Source organism: Acomys russatus, chromosome 18 (genome assembly GCF_903995435.1).
Source record: "Acomys russatus chromosome 18, mAcoRus1.1, whole genome shotgun sequence".
Lineage (NCBI taxonomy): Eukaryota > Metazoa > Chordata > Mammalia > Rodentia > Muridae > Acomys > Acomys russatus.
The window spans coordinates 19,590,529-19,607,988 of NC_067154.1; the positions used below are offsets into that span (position 1 = coordinate 19,590,529).

The 17,460-nt window shown below is 37.5% G+C and overlaps 1 protein-coding gene across 2 annotated transcripts in view; it reads left to right on the forward strand.

The window, feature by feature from the left end:
* Ccdc122 (coiled-coil domain containing 122) overlaps window positions 1-17,460 on the forward strand; it is a 38,760-nt gene that overhangs the window by 10,226 nt on the left and 11,074 nt on the right. Inside the window, exons 1-2 of one of the 2 annotated variants that reach the window (XM_051160856.1) lie at window positions 5,965-6,436; window positions 7,184-7,300. The exons of the other annotated variant lie outside the window; for it this stretch is intronic. Coding sequence (XP_051016813.1) covers window positions 6,113-6,436; window positions 7,184-7,300 — 441 coding nt within the window. The 5' untranslated portion in view covers window positions 5,965-6,112. Of the gene's footprint in view, window positions 1-5,964; window positions 6,437-7,183; window positions 7,301-17,460 lie in introns of those variants that run through there. 2 annotated transcript variants of the gene reach the window in all.

Here is a 17,460-nt window from a genome sequence, read left to right on the forward strand (position 1 = left end):
GTGTTATTTTCTATATAAGTTGTTGCTAGATTACTGTAAATTCTGCCCCTTAGTCATATGCCATTTGTTGAAGTTATTTTTATAAAACGGTGTTTGTTTTTCTTAGCTTTGTTTGTTTGTTTTTGTTTTTGTTTTTAGCTTGTTTTTTAACCCAGCTATCACACAAATAATTGAGACTCTTTTGTAATACAAGACTTCACAACGTAATCTTGAGCAGTTTAAGTCTGTTTTTAACCTTCTATGCTATTTAGCCTTATTCCCAGCAAACATCCCAGCGATACTTGCACTTTGTAGTTTTCCTTGGCTCCAGCTCTTTCCTCCTGGTCTTCGTTTGACCTCTACCCATAGCTGAATCCCCTGCCTGAATCTCTTACTTCTTCTCCTGACTCCTCCTCCCCTGGCTATCAGGAAGTCCAGCCCTATTCTCTCTCCTGCTCATCGATTGGCTGTAAGCTGCTTTACTGACGTATCAGGGGGACAATTGAAGAGCAGAATTTCCACAACTTTTAGACAGGATATCAGAATTTAAACTACACAATAACCTTATACCTTCAGTGATACTTTATTATATTAAAGGAAATGTCTCCAAACATATTTTTAGAAAGAGTGATTTACGGAACAAAATTCACTGTTTTCTCCCAGAAAACATAAGTTCAGATATACTACTGTGAAATATGAAAATGATTATTATATGACCTTATATAAAATTTTACTAAATGGAGCCCACGCCATCTACAGATTATATTTTAAATAGATATCAATATTGTTAAAATGATGCATTCCATCTTAATTTTTTTACTCCTCCTTTTTTTTTTTTTTTTTTGTTTTTTTTTTTTTGTTTTTTGAGACAGGGTTTCTCTGTGTAGCCCTTGCTGTCTTGGACTCACTTTGTAGACCAGGCTGGTCTCGAACTCACAGCGATCCGCCTACCTCTGCCTCCCAAGTGCTGGGATTAAAGGCGTGTGCCACCACCACCCAGCTTATTCCTCCTTTATGCATTACATCCTGACAGTAGTTTCCCCTCTCTCCACTTTCCTAGTCTCTGCATTTCCTCCAGTAGGAGGAAAAGGGTCCCAAGAGCAGGTAAAAGAATCAGAGAAAGCCCCCAATCTCAATGTTAGGAGTCCCACAAGAACACCAAGCTACAAAACTATAACATGTAGAAGTTCTAGCTCAGACTTATATAGATCCGTGATTGTCAGTTCAGTCTCTGTGAACCCACTTTGAGGCCTGCTTAGATGATCCTATGGGCAATGTTCTCTTGGTGTCCTTGACCCCTGTGGCTCATGCAGTTCTTACCCCACCCCCTTCTTTAGGATTCTCCTGGCTCTACCTAGTGGATCTATCTGTTGCTGGACGATACCTCTGTGATGACAGTCGGGCTAGGCAGTGATCTAGGAGTACAGCAGGATATCACTATGAATCATTTCATTGACTTTTTCCTAGTCATGTTTGGTTCTGTTCTGGTTCTCTGGGTTATCTAGCTTCTGGTTCCTGGACATCTAGGCACTGTCAGTGTCGGCCCCTCTCACGGTGGACTTTAAGTTGGACCCTCAAGTTGGTTGGCCACTCCCACAAACTCTGAGCCCCCATTAGCCCAGCACATTTTGGAGACAGGACAGATTGTAGGTCTAAGGTTTTGTGTCAGGATTGGTGTCCCAGTACCACTGCTGGAAGCCTTGCCTGGTTATAGAAGATGGCCTGTTCAGGAGACGCATTAGTGCTTGCTCTTAAAGGCTTGGTGGAATTTGTCAGTGCGTCTGGAGTTTCTTTGTTGGAAAGTTTGTTGTTTTTGTCTTTTTATTGCTGCTTTAATCTCAGTGATGATTATAGATCTGTTTAAATTGTTCATACTTTATTTAATTTTGATAGGTCATCTATATCTAGAAATCTATTCTATATTTTCCAGTTTTTTGGCATTTGTTTCAATGCTCCTTAATGATAACCTGTATTTTATTGCTGTGTGTATGATTTCTCCCTTTTCATCTCTAATTTTGTTAATTTGTATCTTCTCTCATTGTTTTCATTTATTTATTTGTGAAAGTGTGTCTACCCACCCTGGTGTGCCACTGTGGGAGTCTGAGGACAACTTACAGAAGTCCATTCTCTCTTCTTACTGTTTGATTTCTGAACATCACACTCAAGTTGTCAGGCACCTTTACTTGCTGAGCCATCTCGCCAGCTCATATCACTTAGTATTATTTGTTTTCCCAAAGAGCCAGTTTTGTAAGTTTCTTTTAAACTCCATTTAATTAATTTCTGTCCTGATCTTTATTATTTCCTGTCATGTGTTGCTTTTAAGTTTGGAGTGTTCTTGATTTTTTTCAAGGACATTGAGATATATCATGAGGTTATTTATTTTGGATACTCCTAGTTGTTTTATGTAAACATTCATTATAAACATTACTCTTAGAATTGCCTTAGCTGTATCCCAAAGGTTCTAGTAAGTTGCGCTTTTATTTTCACTTCCGTATTAGTTATTTTTTATTTTGCTATAAGAAACATCAAGACCAGAGGCAACTTAGAGAAGGAAGAGTTTATTTTGGATTTTAGTTCTAGAAGGAGAGCCATTATGGCTATGAGGAATGGCAGCAAGTAACTAGAACAGGAAGAAGAGAAATCTCATCTTCACCTAAAAAGTAGAAAAGTGAACTGGAAATGGGGAGATGCTTTTAACTCTCAAAGCCTGCACTTCCTCCAGCAAGGCCATCGCACCTCCCCTAAAACTCCCTAATGCAGACCAGGTGTGCAAATGCCTGAGCCTGAGAGGACCATTATTATTCAAACCACCGCAATTCAATTCAAGGAACTTTTAATTACTTCTCTGGTTTCTCCAGTGCCTGACCCATCATTCCAAACTATACAGTTTCATCTCCACTCATTTCTGTACTCTTTATATATTTTTATTAATTTTTAGTCCTGATAAGGTACAATTACCTATTTTGTTTCTTTTGTATTTGGTAAGATTTAAGTTGTGTCCTAGAATGTGGGCTATTTTAGAAAAGATCTGATGAGTTGCTAAGAGGAGTATGTGTTCAGTGTTTCTTGAGTAGACTGTTCTCTAAATATCTGGTAAGTCTGTTTGATTTTTTTATATAGTTTAACTTAGATTTATTTTAACTGTGTTGGTATTTAGTTTCGATGATCTATATGGAGAGATTGAAGTCACTTACTACTGCTGTGGCAATAACTATCTGACATTTTATGCCCATTATAGAAGCCTTAATGTTTGATATATATGTACCTCCAATTATCTTATATTCCCCATGTATTTTTTTCTGTTATTAATATGCTATAGTATTCTTTATTTTTTTTGGATAATTTTGGCTCAAAGAATATGTTATTAGGTACCAGAATAGATATGTCAACTTATTTTCAGTTTCTGTTTGCTGGGTAGATTATCTTCCACCTTTTGACTCTCAGTTCGTGAGTATCCTTATGAGTAAAGTGTTTTTCTTGAGACAACAGAAAGTTGGATCTAGTTTTTATTTTTATTTATTTATTTTTTGAAATTTTTTCTTTTTTTTTAAATTTTATTAATTTATTCATATTACATCTTGATTGTTAGCCCTTCCCCTGTTTCCTCCCATTCTTCCCTCCCTCCCACTTCCCCCCTTCTCCCCTCCCCTATGTCTGTGATTGAGGAAGACCTCCTCCCCCTATATATGCTCTTAGAATATCTCTTCTTGGTAACTTGCTATCCTTCCTCTGAGTGCCGCCAGGTCTCCCCATCCAGGGTACGTGGTGAGAAAAGGGGCACCAGAGTTCGTGTGAGAGTCAGATCTCACTCTCCACTCAACGGTGGAGAATATCATGTTCGTCGGCTAGGTCATGGTAGGGGTTCGAAGCTTACTGCCTATATTCTCCTTGGCTGGTGCCTTAGTTTGAGGAGGACCCCAGGACCCAGATCTGCCTGTCATAAAGTTCTTCTTGTAGGTTTCCAGGACCCTGTGGGTCCTACTATTTCCCCATTCTTCCATGCTACTCTCGCCTAAATTCTCAATAGGATGTCCTCTCTTCTGACCTACTTTGTTGGTAAGTAAAGTTTTTCATGGTACCTATCCCTTGGACTAGTGTTTTGATATAAGTGAGTATATACCGTTTGTCTCTTTTTGCTTCTGGGTGAACTCACTCATTATGATAATTTCTAAATCAATCCATTTGTTCACAAATTTTGGGAATTCCTTGTTTTTAATAGCTGAGTAGTATTCCATAGTGTAAATGTACCACAGTTTCTTAGTCCATTCTTCTACTGAGGAACACTTAGGCTGTTTCCATGTTCTGGCTATTATGTATAAAGCAGCTATGAACATGGTTGACCATAAGTCCCTGTTGTGTGGTAGGGCATTTTCTGGGTATACTCCAAGGAGTGGGATAGCTAGGTCTTGAGGAAGCCCTATTCCCATTTTTCTGAGAAAGCGCCAGATAGCTTTCCAAAGTGGTTGTACTAGTTTGCATTCCCACCAGCAATGAAGGAGTGTTCCTCTCTCTCCACATTCTCGCCAGCATGTGGTGTCGTTTGAGTTTTTGATCTTAGCCATTCTGATAGGTGTAAGATGGATCTAGTTTTTAAATCAATCAGATAGTCCATGTCCCTTTACTGGTGGGTTGAGGTAACTTACAACTAAGGCTATTGTAGATATGTTTACTAATTATTTTTCTGGCAGGTTGGATAATTGTTCTGTACTTTTCCTTCTATTAGTATCAGGGGGGATTACCAGTTTATTGAGTTGAGCACGAAGAATTCCTTGGTTTAGCCATCCCTCTTCTGAAGTTTATTCTTTCCTGTGTTCTCAGGGTCAAGACTGTCTTTTCTCCTTTTCTTTGTAAAGTTTCCTTCAAATAGCTTCTGTAGTACTAGGCGAGTGGACATGCTTTTCCTTAGTTTGTGCTTCTTTTGAAATATATTTATTTGGCTCTTAATTTGAAAAAGGCTTTGCTAGATATAGCATTCTTACCAACTTCAATTTTATTGATTAAATTCTAGATCTGTTTATATTTTAAAGTGACATTCCACACATGTTTATTCATCTAGCAGAAAATTGGAAGTTGCAAACCACAGATGAAGCATTCCTGAGCTCAGTCAGGGTTCCAGTTTGTTTCCATTCTTACTTAACCTCTCTGAACTTCAGTTTTATCATTTGTACAGTAGCAATAATAATAATAATAACTGTTGATGGCTTTAGCAACTCACTGGAACCTTCCCATTTACCTTTTACCATTTTACTGTTCTGCCTCCATGGGTAGCCTGCATTAGAAATATGTTTAGTTCCACATGGGACAATTTAGTTTTCCTTTTGCAGAAATAACAAGACAAAGAACTCAATGAATATGTGTCCCTTGTTAAGAGGACTTAATGTGTGTGCTTCTCCTCAAAGCCATTTAACAAAGAAGTCCAACAACTCTAGGCTTAGAAGCAAACCTAACCAAAATCGGCAGAACCATCAGGCGGAGCTCCCTGCTCTCAACCATGTGCATCACCTAGCAACACCTACTTTTCCCAGGCATGTCCGTGGTATTGTACACCACTATATCGTATGTCACTGAGATGTTGTGATTGTGGCAATTGATAATTGATACACATAGAACTGGGTTAGCGAGGGAGGACGGAAAGTCTGACTTGGGGACATCATGAATTTGAAGTGGTCCATGGCAGTTGAGTATGGAACTCTAACCACATATGATCTGTGAACCATCAGTAGAAAATAGCAGAAGATGGGACTGATGGTAAGAGAAAATATGGTGATTGAACACTGAAGCAGTCCCGTATATGAAGGAGTGGCTGAGACTGAGAAAAAGTAGTAAGAGATGACTAAGCAGAGCCAAGGAAAACTGGTAATATGAAAACTAGGCCTTAACAAGGAGGTATGAATAAGTAATGACTGACTTCCCTGAAAGTGAAAATGAATCATTTTTCCTATATCTTATAAATGTATATTTTTTGTTGTGATTACTTATGTGTATTATGAGTTAAAATAATGACTTTCCTCTCAGCTGAATGCAATGAATTACTCATTAATGATATTTATGAAATATATTACAGATTGAACTTCATGATCTTGAAAAACAAATAGCAGCTATTACTGAGGAAGCTAAAGAAACAGAGAGGCAAATGCATCAGCAAGATGCTACCATGGAGAGTTCTAAACTTCACTGTGGACTCTTGGAAGCTCAAACTGAGTCCTTATATTCAGAAAGTGTAAAGCTTAAATTTGATACAGAAACAGCCCAAGAAAAATTTGAGGAACAAATGATAAAATATAATTCATATTATGAAAAAATAAAAGCTTATAAAGATAATTTAGAAGAGATAAAAAGCCAGCTTATGACCAAACTCTGTGAAAAACGAGATCTCATCAAAAACCTAAAGTCAAAGAAAGAAGATCTTACAGAAAATCTGCAAAATTCACAAGGGAATCAGACAATACATATACAGGTTTGAAGTGTCACTTATCAAACTCTTTTTGTGATTTTTCTAATTATACCTAGTAAATAATAGTTAAATTAATATAATACCTATAGTTCTACATTCAGAAACTATTTTCAGAGTTTTTTTAAACTTAAGTAATATAGCAATCAGATATATAAATTAAATAGCAGTTTCTCAAATGTGCTGATTCTTAAAGGATATATTTCTAGATCATCTGTGCATTTATAAACATATATGGCCAATCACAGTGAACAGTTAATCCATTTGCTGCAGAAATAGCAAATCATGGGACATGTTCAGCTTCTAGTTTCTATTCTGATGACTCCAGACCAAATCAGTCCCTGTGATTAACACTATTACGCAAACAAGCTGAACTGATAATTATACCTTGGGCACCTTTGTGTTCCTCTTACTGCTCTTTGAAGACTGTAGAGGACACCAAATTAAAATATCTGCCACTCCTGCTAGAGAGTTAAAAGTATCATTTTTATGTTGTCAGGGAGTCATCAGCACAACTACCACTTCCCTTCATGTCTTATTTTGTTTTCACTTGGGTTTTCAAGTCCAGATTTGCTTTGTGTAAATAATAGTTCTTTGTCTTGTATAGCTATAGAAGTAATGTTCTATAGGATATGAGTTTTGTCCTATTTTCAAAGTTCAAATTTTGATTTTGCTAGTTTTCATAAGTTATGAAAGAACTGAAAGTCTTGTATTTATTTTGATTTGTATCTTTTAACTTTTACAAATATCCAGGAAGACATTTCAAAGATAAAGAATAAAATCATGACAGTAAAAAATTCAATCATTGAGAAAACACATTTTCTTGAGGAAGAGAAAAAGACACATGAAAAATTAAGAAAAGAAATAGAGGTGAGTCTTAATTATCTCTATTTAAATATTTTGTGAGATAATGACTTGAGCTTATGCTATATTTGTATTTCTATAGTTCACTCTTGATTTTCAAAACAAGTAGGGAATGAGAAAAAAACTTGATTAAATATAAGCCACTAAAATATAATAAGAGATAACAGTTCATTCAAATATGTGAAAGTATTCAAACAAAGCAAGTATTCACGTTAAGTCTGCTCTATACCAGGCCTATAATCCTAGCACTTGGAAGGATAGAGTTTGAAGCCAGCCTGATCTACAAAGCAATAGCATGTCACAAAAAGGTACTTGTCTTAGAATTCTCTGGAGTCCTTCCAGGTCTTGTTCTGCCAACCACTTGCCACCTCATTAATGGCTATAAAACAGAGGCTTAGAGGGTCAAAAATGATGGCCATTCTAGACATTGGAATCTTGGGAATAGAACTGCGAGCAGTAGGAAGCATTGTTGTTCTAAAACTTCTTGATAAACAGTTGCAATTCTCAAGGGTCAAGTTTAAAAAAATAAATATATATAAAATGAAAATGAGGTTGGGTACTGTGGTCCTTGCCTACCATCCAGCATTTAGGATACTAAGGCTGAAGAATTGCCACAAGTTCAAGGCCAGTCAGGCTTTAGAACAAGACTGTCTCTAAACCAAAAGAAATAAACTATGGAAATAAAAAGGAAACTAATTTCTTAACATACCAGGTGCCACTCAAAACTTTTGTCATTATTGTTTGTATAATGGAGAAAAGGTAGGGAAAAGAATGTGTTTTTAATGGCAAATAAAAAATTACATTTAACTCAACAATTTAGAAGATAAAAATCTTTCTTTTAACTTGTTTGTGGCATGTAAACATCTACATAATTTGAATATCAAAAGCCTTTACCTTTACATATATGCAGTAAACAAAACACTGTGGTTTAGTAGGAGTTCAAATTAGATTAGGCATTTCGTTTTTTATTTTTGTTCTTTTATACACCCATTTATTAAAATGTTATGAGTAGTAAGGTAGTATATAAGTGGTGTGAAAATAGAAAATGGATTAATGAAACAGAAAATATCGAGACGTAGTTTTCATGCACGAACAGCTCAAACAAAATAACCCTGCCAGTGAGATGGTTCAGCAGCTAAGGGTGCTTGCTGCCTAACAGACCACGTGCCAACCCTGAGACCCCTATGAAGGGACAGACCCTGCTGGTGCCTGTTATCCTCTGACCTCCACACAGGTGTCATTGTGGCACCCACTCACCCACCCATATGCATCACAGCACACCCACTCCACCCACACCCACTCCCATTCCCACATAAATAAATGCAGCAGTATTGGTTAAACTCTGCAGAGAATGCTAAGTGAATCCCCATTTCATAGTACTCATGCATACCCTCTTAGGAGCGTTCGAGAAATACAAGGAAACACTTAGCTCTGTGTTAAAGAAACATTTTTAAAGACAAAAATACTTACATAAACTCCACAGTTAAATATTTTTACTTTCATAACAATAGAGAAGACAAGACTCAGCTCTTAGAAATATTTGTAAGACAAATAAATGAGAAGAGAAAGACAAGGACATGTCAAACAAAACAGAAACCCAGTAAGTATGTGACATGAAAATACTTAATTATTTAAGCATGTGTATCTAAGAAACAACAACAAAAGTCAGTAAACAAAACTGAGCAATCACTTTAACACATTTTTCTGTTTAAGCAATGTTACACTTTTATTTTCAAATTATCTTGCAAATTAGGTTTTCAGTGCGATTTGCATATGTATTTCATCTTGGTTGGCTGTCTTTCCCCTTTCTCCCTCCTCTCCTACCCTCTTGCCCACTGGACTCTTCTCACCTGCAGTGGTCCCCTTCCACTTTGTTCTGTTGCCTTTCCATGCCCTTCATGAAAGGTTCTAGTCTCGCATCTCATGGCCTCTTTCTAATCTCTTTACTTATAATTGCCCCCACTTTGATACACATAACTGACAGAGGCTAGATTGTATCCCCTTTCTGTTTCCGAAAAATTGTCTTTTTCTCTAACAATCTACACACAATAGAAATAATTATAAGGACCATAAACTAGAACTTTACCTCACATTTTAAATAAGCTGCTTATGTACAATATATCAAACAATAGTCAAACAAAACAACCCTAAATTTCTATCAATATATAATCCTTAAATTTCTATCAATATACATTAATCCATACCAAAGTAAAATATTTAAGACTAGTAGATTCTACTTTATATTAAAATTTTTTAATTAATTTATTTATTTGTGATTATGCCCCATTCCCCTCTTTTTCCCCATCATTAAATAAGAGCTAAAGATAAAGAAAAAAAAGTAGAAGCGAGAGATCCCTGATTTAACTTTATTTTATTTCCTCCCTGACCATAATCAATAACAATCAACCAACCTAAATGATAACAACCAACCATAATATATCAGATAACCAAAAATATCCACCCCACTTTTGGGGAATGGGGAAGTCACATTCCTAAAATTTTTTGTCTGGAAGCAAACATATCTTTTGGGTACCCTATGAGCATCCCAACCCTTCTCTCTTAAAGGACCCTTCTATGAAGACAGTTACATACAGAGAGGGTTCCAAAAGCAGCAAGCAAAGAAAAACTGTGTTTCTGCAGCTGGTTGGAAATGGCTGCACCTGTCACCGTGCTGGTTTGGCCTTCTTCCTCCTCCCCTCCTCTTCTTTTTCTTCTTTGGGAAAACATCAAATGGCAGATGATGCAGGTGCAGCAGGGGAGCCTAGAGGACTCAGGAGCCCAGGATTAGGAGGCTGCGGAGGTGGCTTCTGCTGAAGATTTAGTAGAGGTCTTTGGGGCTGAAGTCATAGCCAAGGATATGGCCCTGGCTGTAGTCAAAGCTGCAAGGGCTCATGGAGGTAAAGCCAAAGACAGGGAGTGGATCCATGTCACCAAGCTGGGCTTGGGTTAAGGACATGAAGATCAAGGCCTTGGAGGAGATCTACCTGTTCTGCCCACTAAAGAATCTGAGATTATTGACTTTTTCCTGGGAGCATCCCTAAAGATCATGCCAGTGCAGAAGCAGGCACAGGCTGGCCAACAGATCAGGTTCAAGGCTTTTGTCGCTATTGGGGACTACAATGGTTACGTTGGTCTTGGTGTTAAGTGCTCCAAGGAGGTAGCCACTGCCATCCAAGGGGGCATCATCGTGGCCAAGCATTCCATTGTCCCTGTGTGGAGAGGCTACTGAGGGAACAAGACTGACAAGCCCCACATTGAGTGCCACCTGTAGGCTTAGATTTTTAAAAACCTACCTTATTTAGGGCTCTTAAACAATTCTACCTCCTCCCCCCCCCCCTTTTTGGGTAAAGATGTATTTACTTATTATGTATACAGTGCTCTGCCTGAATGTACACCTGCAGGCCAGAAGAGGGTGTGCACCACATTACAGATGGTTGTGAGCCACCATGTGGTTGCTGGGAATTGAACTCAGGACCTCTGGAAGAACAGTCGGTGCTCTTAACCTCTGAGCCATTTCTCCAGCCCTCTATCTCCCTTCTAATCCACTGACCAGAGATAGGGAAGAAAGAAGCTTATTAGGTTTGTGGACCTATTTAGAAGTAGTTCCTTGGGGCAGTTCTACTCTTCATTGTCAGGATACCAGCAATCCAGTCCAATAGCAAACACCAAAAAACAATACAAATCAGTAGTGGTTGCGTGATCCAGCTGAAACAGCAAGGCTCCCTTGAATAGGCACAAGTCAGCGGAAGTGGCCAGAGTCAGCCAGAGTGCCACCAGAAGTTCTCTGGTGTATTTCTCTCGACGAAGCAAATACCAGCAAAGACCAGCAAAATGTTGCATGGTGTAGCAATGCAAACACGTTGTCTCACTGTCTGCGTATCTATATTCTTTTAAACATCATGCACCCTCTCACATGTCTGTTTTCAGCAAAAGATTAAATGCCCTCCTACAAGACAGGTTCCAGAAAAACATCACACATCACAACTGAGTCTTTAAAGAAACCAGAAACTTCCACTTCACTAGATCTACATATAAGAGATAAAGTCTGGTATTTATCATTTGGAGTCTCTATACAACACTTGCTGTGTTTTCCAGTTCCATATATTTTATAATTTCACTTTTCTTGTTAACTAATAAAATTCCAGTATGCACACACACTGCATTTACACTATCCACTTATGAATTGTTAGAGAAGCGTCCACACTGATCCCCATAGCGGCTGTACTATTCCGACCAACAATGAATATGGCTCCTCCTTCCCATATCCTCTCTAGCATTTCTCACTGTTATTTTTTTCTTGATGCCATCTGAGTAGGGTGAGATGGAATCTCAGCGCAGCTTTAATTTACATTTCCATGATAGATAGAGATATTGACCATCTTTAAAAATAATTATTGGCCCCTGTTTTTCTTCTTTCAAAAACTGTTCATTAGCCCACTTGTTGGTGACAGGTTTTATTTTTCCTGTTTAATTTTTTACAATTGTTTATATTTTGTAGATATCAGTCATATTTTGGCAGGATGAGATAGCAAAGATTTTTACTCATTCTGAGGTTTCTGTCAATTGTTGTGTAGAAATTTTACCTTTTTTGTTCTCCTATTTGTAAATCTCTGGGGCTATATCTTCTCATATTGAGGTCATAGTCAGAATATTCTTGACTATAAGCACATCTTGAAGTAAAGTGTAGTCTCTGTGTTTTCCTTTAGCTGTCTCAGTGTTCCTAGCTTTAAATTAAGGTCTTTGCTCCAGTTTGAGTCAATTATTTTTATCCAGGGTGAATTATATGGATCTAATTTCATTCTTCTGAAGGTGGATATCCAGTTTTGCCAGTACCATTTAACAATAAATTTTTGATAATTAAAGCCATAATGAGGTTTATTTAGCTACAATAATATATAATATAACATAATAAATTATATTATAGTTGGAAAGATGAAAAGCCTTTGAGTCTTAATACAACCTTTATATGACTACAAATTGCTAGAAGCATCTTGGAAAGGAATTTGACATTATATAAATAAGCTCTTCCAATAACATGTTCTTAGGTGCCGTTGTTAAAGAGTAAGTACACACATTTTGAATCTTGGCTTAATTAATTTTAATTAGTATCTACACACAGCTTTCTGTTTAGAGAACTTTTACATTCATTCTCATAGACTAGGTGTGCTGATGGCACATTCTTTTACCCCTCTGTGACAACGTATTTATCCCTGCCGTTCCTCAGGAGTGTGTCTGCCGAGTGTAGAATTCTGAGTTGACAGTTCTTTCCACAGTGGAAGATAAGCTGCACCATTTTGGTGCCCACATTTCTAATGTGAAGTCAATGATTGTTGAACTGTACCCATTTGTTTATGTTTTTCTTCTTCTGATGAAGTGACTCTTTTCCTGCTTTTCCAGGACACTCTGGTTATGGTTTTATTCATGGCATGTTTGGTCATTTATTTATTTAGATTTACACTTAACCCATTTCCGGATCCACTCAACTAACTCTTGATTCTGTTGGTTTTTGTCTTTGGTCAGATTTGGAAGTTTTTCCCCATTTATTTGAATACTTTTTCATTTTCTCTTTATTATGCCATGTAAGATTATATGGCACACACACTAGAGTTTCTGTTATCTTCTTGTGGGTCTTTGAGGTTTTATCTTTGTTGATTTATTTTTTTTTTCTACTTCTCAAACTGAGTACTTTATAGTTAATTTTTAATGTATATTTTTTCTCTCTATTCTCTCCAGCTACTATTGAGATACATTGACTTTTTTTTCCATTTTAATTATTTAATCTTTTGGTCTTTCAATTTTTACTTTGATTTTTAAAAAAAATTTTTTTCTGTTACATCCTTTCCCAAGTTTTTCATCCTCTCAGATTTGTGACTTTGTGTTGCAGCATGTCTCTTGTGACTGCTTTGAATTGTTAGTCAGATAACTGTGGTATTTGTTACAGAAGTGTTGGTATATTTTGATTGCCATTTCTTATTTGGTTTGAAATCTTCTTTGGAATGTGTCGTTCAGTGTCTGGTGTGCCAGAGGTGGCCTGGGTTCCATGTCCGGCAGGCTGGGCCAGGTGCTGCTTGCTTCCAGATGAGAACAGAAGGACCTTGTCAAGGTCAAAGGTTTGGTTTCTCTCAGGCACAGCTAGAGCACTTTAAGGTGAGGCCCATGTGGTAGAGAGGCTCCTAGTCTCACCACGGGAGGTGGAAATGATTTTCTAACAGATGTTACGGTTTAGCTCTTTTAGAATGAACTTGCTGGTGCCAGAAGGCAGTGGAGACTTGGGAGTTCCACAGTCCCATGATGATACCAAAAGTGACAGAGCTTTTTGTTGCTCAGCAGAGGATGTAGACAGACACCTGAAACCTACCAGAAAGCAGGCCTGGTGGGTACTTCACTGGCAGTCAGCACTGAGCTAGCTGAGTTGCTTTAGGGCCTCAGCAACTGCCAGGGCAGCTTCACCATTGCTGCCTTGACCTGCAGTCAAGCTCCCAGCATCCAGCAGAATAAATGGAGTCTCAGACTCTCATGGTAGAGGAATGGCGCCAATACTGGACAGCAAGCCAGCCAACCTTTATTTATAAACCTTGGGCAGTGGGTAGGGGTTTGAGGGTGAATGTGTCTGTTCACTCCCACGAAGGATACTAGGATACTTAATTTACATGCAGTGGTTCAGTACCTCATTTACATATAGTAACACAGGGGTCCTATCACAAGAAGGAGAACATAGTACTTAATTATCCTATAGGTGGGGGAAGAACTTCTAGGTATGGTTAAAAGTCATCTCCTGGAGGCTAGAATCTCTTTAGTATAGGGTGGGGTACTTTCACAAATTCCCAGGTTCTTGCTGAACAGGTTCTATCAGGAGAGAGTTGGGCTTGTAATCTTCCCTGAGGGCCATGTGATGCTTTTTACAAGATCTGATGTTCCCCAGATCAGGCAAAGAGAACCCTGCCGAGGAAGAGAGTCTATCATTATAGACCTACTCAGAGGCTATCTGGAAGCACAAGACTTAACCTTACCATCAGGGTTCCACAGGAATGAGAGCTGATTTTCTATTAACATCTGGATGTGTTGGCTACTATGTTTTAAGACTCTGGTTCTTCATTACTTCCAGGCAGCAGCTTAAATTCATATCTTCTTGGTAGTCTGCATGGGCATCCACTGGAGAGAGGAGAGTTTCCTTTTTTCTGTGAACCAGATGTGGTTGTTCTGGCTGGCTCTCCAGACCTTTGCTGCTCGCGCTCCGTCCTGCACTTGGCAGGTGCCTTACCATTCCATGCATACTCTCTCTGTAACTTCACATTGCTTTGTTACCACTGAGCACTGGCAAAAGTCCTGACTTTACTAGGCTTTCTCTGATTTTATTGCCACTTAATGAGACAGGATCTTTCTGGGTTCCACTGATTCCAAAAGATGTTGTTTGTTACTGCTTAGAAGGTGCCAAAACTCAGGACTACTCAGCGCACTGAAGCCACGCCAGCAGCAATGAAGAACATGGGATTTTTAAAAATTAATCTTCTCTTGTGTGGGTGGTAAAGAGGCCACATTTTTGTTTTGTGTCACTCATTGTGAGTAGAAGAGTTCCTGTCGGAAGTGTTCTGTCTTGGGAGGATGCCATTTTCATTATTTGTCTAGAAGGAGGAGGCCTCCTTCAGACTTTTCCCTGTATGTACTTGTTATCAATTGAACATTGGTGTTCTGAAACAACCAAAAATTTTCAAGAAGGTTGAACTTAGGGTTCAGAAATCAAGAGCACTGACTGTTCTTCCAAAGGTCCTGAGTTCAATTCTCAGCAACCACATGGTGGATCATAACCTTCTACAAAGACATCTGGTGCCCTCTTCTGGAATGCTGGCTCACGTGCAGGCAGAATACTTATAATAATAAATAAATAAATCTTTTTTTTTTTTTTAAAGAGGGCTGAACTCAAATACTGGGGGATTTTTATTAGTTATTTCTTCCTGTGAGTACTATTTTTTGTCCTTCTGAATTTCTTTGTTCATGGCTCTGGGGCATTTCATAGGTCATATTTTTTGCCTTGACTATACCATTGTTTGTTCTAATCTTTAGTGTTTTTAAACATTTATGTGTGCATGTTTTAGATTCTATATTCCTATCCTCTACATTTGTGGTTCAAAAAATAGAAATGGTTCTTGAATTTCAGTCTTTATCTGCAAAATAATGTTTTCTGTATTTCTAGATCATAAATGAAATGGTAAAAAGATATTTCCAAATATTTACCCCCAATGCCTTTATTTTCCTCCCTATTTTCTGTCTTTATATATGTTAGAAGATGGAAGCAATAATAAACTATGAGTCACCACCAAAAAAATGCGAGCGTATGAACACAAAGCTTCAAATATAAAACAGCTAGCAATAGTCAATAATTTTTTTTAATTCAAAGCATAACAAGTGTTATTTGTCAAGTTCAAGAAAAAAATAGGTGAAGTTTAAGATGATTTAGCAATTGATGAGTGTTGCAAGCAGTATTTTGTGATAACAGACATTCTATAATGGTTTATTCTGGCCTAAAATTTGTACAGTCTGGGCTTAAAATTTTAAAAGGTAGGAAGTTGAGTGCATTTAGAGCCACTGCAAACTGAGAATATCTGGCTTGGTACCATGCAACGTTCATCTGTACAACTGACAAGTCCATCCATTTATTGATGTTAAGAATAAAGATGATTACAGAGCCAGAAACCAATCAATCCTATCTGAAGACTCCAGGGAAGCAAAGGGTAGAGGGTAAACTAAAGGCAATGTAACAATTATTCAAGCAGGGCTGGAGAGAGAGCTAAGTGGTTAAGGCCACTTACTACTTTTATAGAGGAGCTGAGTTTGGTTCTCAGCATCCACATCAATTCTCAACTGCCTGCTTGCTTTCATCTCTGGGACTCTGATGCCTCAGGCCTTTGTATGTGCTCACATAACCTCATGCATGCATGTACACGTGCATACACACTTAAAGACAATAAAATAAATCTTTAAAAACTAATTCAAGTAGATAACAAGAGAACATGGTAAAGAATTATTAACTTATAGAAATTAAAAGATTAAATGTTGAGTATTAATTTTTTTTCTTTTCTTCTTCTTTTTTTTCTTTTTCCAAAAACTATATAGGATATATAATTTAAATCTTCATAATAACTTACCATATATAATGTTATAAGTTTAATAATGTATATAAGGTTATACATCTAATAAAATAAAAAATATGATTACGGATCTGTTGGATTCCTCCTCCCCACCATATTTCAAATATATTCTCCTTAATGAAAATGTAAAATGTTAGAGAGAAAGCTATATTGGTTCTTTGAAACTACCTCCAATTACATTACTCTTCCCCATTGTTTTCACCTATTACTCATGGTTTACACACAAACACACACTCAAAATAACATGGGTACATTATGTGTACTGCACATATAATTTTGCAACCAATTTACTTATTCATATCTCTCTTAACAGTTTCATATTGGTATCTATCAGCTCATCTTATTCTTTTTAATTGTTGTAAAACAGCCAACAATATTTCTACACCTTAGTTTCTTTCATTATCCTGCAACTAATGCACATTTCTCCAGTTTTATTATTAAAAGAATGGTTGGAGTGCACACCGTACTACATAATCCTTTCACACCAGGAATTAGTACTAGAGAGTCATACGATCCAGGCTCTCTTACTTTCTCTTAATAATTAAGTAATATTAACTCTCTTAGTATTCTGATTCCTTGTAATAATTATGAACAAAAATATCCTACATTTGAAATAATTTTTTATAGACTTACTTTCTCATGATGTTATTTGGGTCAATACTAAATTTGGCCTCACAAGGAACCTCAGGTTTGCATATTAATGCCTTTCAAAGCCTTGTCTGTAATTGGAACTGCATGTGTGAATGAAACTCTAAGGCCCTCAATTAGAAACAGGGTTAGAATGTTGATGAGCTGAGATTTCAACTTCTGCCTGTAAGAGAATCTATCTGTTTTCTATTACTGTCTAGCCCTAATAGTAAGGATCACTGTATTTCATCTCACTGTGCCCAGATAGATGGTGGGGGCAACTTAAAGGCAGAAGGATTTATGGTTGCCTCACTGTTGAGAGGGTATGGTCCTTCAAGGCAGGAAGGCACAGCAGAGTTGATGGCAGCAAGAGCATGCAGGTGGCATTCCTCG